Source organism: Limulus polyphemus, unplaced genomic scaffold, assembly GCF_000517525.1.
Source record: "Limulus polyphemus unplaced genomic scaffold, Limulus_polyphemus-2.1.2 Scaffold81, whole genome shotgun sequence".
NCBI lineage: Eukaryota > Metazoa > Arthropoda > Merostomata > Xiphosura > Limulidae > Limulus > Limulus polyphemus.
This window is the reverse complement of record NW_013665691.1, coordinates 931,751-936,123: the sequence shown is the minus strand read 5'-3', so window position 1 is coordinate 936,123 and position 4,373 is coordinate 931,751. Positions and strand designations below refer to the sequence as shown.

Below are 4,373 nucleotides of genomic sequence, written 5' to 3'. Positions count from 1 at the left end.
ATAGCCAATGAAATTCTTACAAAATTATAAATGGCTGTCTTCCTAAATTTAATTAGAGTATTTAAAACATTTTTTTGATTTAAAAGATCAGGAAATATTACTTAAATACAGTTCCAAATAACAGTTAATCTTTGAAGTAATTAAACCTATTGAATAACATTTCTTGCATACCATATTCAGTTTGTAGCTTAAATTATGATTCAAAAATATTCATTACATGTTATAAAAGAAACACATTTGTGGAATTTACAAGTTAGGTTTTAGCTACTTACACACTTGGGTGGTGAATTTTCAACATTTTTCTTAACCAGGCAAATTCAGAATAGCGACGCCGTACAGATGACACGGGGGAGGAAAATATAACATTATTTGTCTACAAAAAAAAAAAAGTTTTTAATATAAGAAAGAAAATATTAAAAAAATAAATTGAAATTTTAACCATTTACTTTTTTTTTACAAATATACAAATTCTCTTAATTCATACTACTGCACAAGCTGATTAAGTAATATAATAATCTCCATTAACCACAAATACATGCAATAAAATTTCCTTTGTAGAAACTTATCCTTTAAATCGAAAGGTTTAGTGATGTAGTGGATCATCCTTTAGATATGCTTGCTTAATGATGTATTATACAGCCTGCTTATTACTTGTCACCAAGTTTTACTGAATTTAATGTTAGTGGTCATTAGATGTTGTTGATGTCATTAAAGTTTAGTATTGAAAAGTACTTTTTACTTTTGTATAATTACATCATCTTAAGAATTTGTTATTAGTTCTAGTTTTATAAATTGAAAATGAGGTATTAACTAGCCCACTTAATATATTTGATATTTCCTACCTGAAAGAAAGAAAATGTTTTATTGCCAAAGACCAAAACGGTATAGTGTCATAACTAAAGGTGATATATCCTTATTATCTTTTTAGATACAAGTAAAATGAGCTAAAGGTTGATGTAATAGTGATAGTTACAATGTTTTCTAATTTAAGCCTTTTAATAGCAACTTATTAACACTATAACTGATAGGGTGAATGAGAGATGCAGAACATGATTCACTAAAGATAAAATTTTCAATGATTTCAGTTCTAAAACATGTTTTAAGGTCATCACTTGTTTTTTATTGGATAAAAATAATACATTACAAAGGCAAAAAATCTGTTAAAAAGTGATGCCAAAAGCTAACATCTGAAGACTACAAATTAGGCATGATAAAAGCTGTATGTATATAATAAATAAACCTGTAAATACCAGGTCACATGTTTACGGATACATTCTTAACTTTCCCTCTCTTGTCACTGATTCACCAGGACTTTGCCCTGTATCATGTGATGACCTTCAGATACAGATTTAATATACCACAAGTTATAAAGAAAAACTCAGTTAAGTGCTGACATGAAAGCAAACATAGTTCACTCACTTGAGTACAAGCTTTTTACTAGGAGTTACATATCAAATTATGCAGTAAACAAGTAACTGATACTATAATAATCATTACATCATCCAAGTAACACTGAACTTCACAACCTGAAAACATACAACTGTATAATGAAGCATCTTGTTTCCTCCCATGAGTCATTTTCACAGAAAGAATTCAAATTTAAAAATAATAGTATTTTCATTAACAATGATAATCATGAAAATTTTCTTAAGTGAACTGAAAATTTAACAATTTTGCCTTTTTAATGCATGCATAAAAGTTATAATCTTAAAAATACTTTTCTCTTACTTTAAATTAAATTAATTTGGTATTAATTATATTTTTAAAATGCACTGCATTATTTTTACTCCAGTTATACATTTCATAATTTTTTTCTATAAAACTGCATAGATTAAAATTCAGTGTAAAACATTTTTTTTTCATAATTATAATTACATTATTTTTGAAGAAGTACATTTAACTCTCACCTGGATGTTTACAGCATAAGTTGTGTACTGCCCATCCTCCCATGTTTGGTGGGTTATTGGAGACTTCACACTAACATAAAGAAATATCTGAAACAAAACAAAAACATGGTTAATGAAATAAAACAGTACCAAACGTTATACAAAACTTTATAGTTATAGTGACTGAAGCATGTTATTAAAAATTCATATTTCTATCCGTATAAATAAAACCATACTAAAAAGGGAACAAATTCACCATTACATTTACAGTGAGTGAGTTACAGTTTCTAGCTTCTAAGTACATTTCATGATATATTCTTAAAAATATATTTTGCTCATAATAACAGAAACCACTTGTGATACCATTATCATTATGATTAACTTCACAAGTATTTAAAGTTTAAACGAGTGACTAACGGTCAGGTAACTAGCACTGTTCAGCAACATTAACTTCGTCCGATTACCCAATCGAAGTCACTACTGAAACTCCAATACAGCAATTCTTAAAAAATCATTAATATTGGATATACATATCAAAATTAATTTAACATGCCATATGCCAGTACTTGGTCCTTCAAAGTTCAACTTCAACAGTTTAAGTTAAGGATTTTGAATTTGAACACTTTCAATATATTTAGTCTTTTGTTAATTTTCTGCCAAAGCTTAGTAAACATGAATCGTTACTTATATAGTTAAAGATTTAGCAAAACGCATTTTATTTTGTTGCAACTTAAAGTAAATGCCATGGTTAATGAAGGCTTTGCTTTTAATTTTTCAAAAATGTACCTGTGAATCATCATCGTTTTCCGCATTGGAGCTAACGGAATTTACACCTAGAACCATCTTGTTTCACAAACTTCGTTGCAATGCAAAATTTTCAACTTATTCTATCAGTATCAAGACTAACTTCAAGAATCTCTTCATTGAATTCTTGCCCACCACTGAGTATTATTACTAGTACTCCTGCGCCAATAAACAAGTCATAAGACTATAACGTAATGCTATGGAAACTCAGAATAAATATACCAAAGTCACGATACGGTTGCATCATGTTTACTTCCGCTTCCCTCTTTGTTGATATGCTAAGACCATGGCGGGAAAGATCACGAGACTGACTGTAAAGCGCCATCTATGCAGTAGTGAAAGTGTTAGTTGATATCAGCTAGGCAAGATAAATAAATGCTACTTTTCTACTTGTTACTTTTCATTAATAATCACAAGCTTACATTAATTGAGCGGACAACAACCAAGAAAAGAGTATCAAAAATACATTTTGACAAAGAAGAACATTATGATGTTTAACTCTTTTAACCATTTGCAGGATGTGCATGATATTCTATTTCCAAGAAAATATTTATACCAGTGCATCAAGCTGTTGAGTTTGAAACGGTTCAGCTTTAATTCGAAACTAATCATATTTAAACTTATTTGTAATACTAGTATTGCACAAAAGTGAAAATTTTCCAATGCCCATATCATTATTTATGAGTAAAGAGAAGATTTATACATAACTTGTGTTTTAGTCTATTTATATATTGTCCTATATGTCCGTTAGATACGTGTTCTTCTTTACACTTTAGAAAACTGTCTATATTTTTAATGACCATAAGATAAAGCCAAATGATCTAACAAATCAGAGTGCTTAAATCTTATAAAACCTGTAAACTTTATAATTCGTTAAAGTTGAAATAACTCATAATTTCATCCTACCATAAATAGTTTAAAATATATATCTAATAAAGTATATTCAGATATTTTTCTCTAAATATTCATGCAAATGTTCTGCATGCAGTTATGATATCCTTTTAAAACGAATGGCGAAAGATCATAAACCTTACTAGTCTTTTTGTTTGGTTAATAGTTACATATCGCAACAGCTTTTTGATGTAAACTGGTACCAGTTTGATCTTGTATCTACTGTCTTGGGTGGTGAACACCTATCTCAAGAAATATCGGTAAGTGTACAAATTGGCATGAGTTGGGACTTTTCTCCTTTGTATATGACATTTAGAATAGTCGTTGACTAAAACTTATGGATTACCGTCCTCGAACCCTAGTATTACTTTGTTAAATAGAAGCCGAACAACACTGTTTATGAATAAAGTTTTATTTGTTCACTTGTGTATTTGTGTTTCCTTTGTTGTCCGATGTTTCAAGAGAATAATTATAATGACCTGCGTTGAAAAAATTGCAGAAACATTAAAGTCAATATTGCCAGATGGTTAGGGCGCTCGACTCGCAATCTGCGAATCGCGGGTTCGAATCCCCGTCACACTAAACAAGCTCACCCTTTCAGCCGTGGAGGCAGTGGGTGGTGATGACTAGCTGCCTTCCCTCTAGTCTTACACTGCTAAATTAGGGCGGCTAGCGCAGATAGCCCTCGTGTAGTTTTGCGCGAAATTCATAACAAACAAACAAACTATTAAAGCCACTACATTTTCGTGAATAACCAAAGTGTGATTATTTTTAGTTTTGATGCCCCACTGT

At 30.2% G+C, this 4,373-nt stretch overlaps 1 protein-coding gene across 1 annotated transcript in view; it reads right to left on the bottom strand.

The window, feature by feature from the left end:
* LOC106467571 (sorting nexin-4-like) overlaps positions 1-2,958 on the bottom strand; it is a 16,250-nt gene extending 13,292 nt beyond the window's left edge. Inside the window, exons 1-3 of the mRNA XM_022396466.1 lie at positions 2,673-2,958; positions 1,908-1,994; positions 273-373 (exon numbers count right to left, since the gene is read on the bottom strand). Of these exons, the coding sequence (XP_022252174.1) occupies positions 273-373; positions 1,908-1,994; positions 2,673-2,729 (245 nt within the window). The 5' untranslated portion in view covers positions 2,730-2,958. The remainder of the gene's footprint in view (positions 1-272; positions 374-1,907; positions 1,995-2,672) is intronic.
* Positions 2,959-4,373: the final 1,415 nt, after the last annotated feature.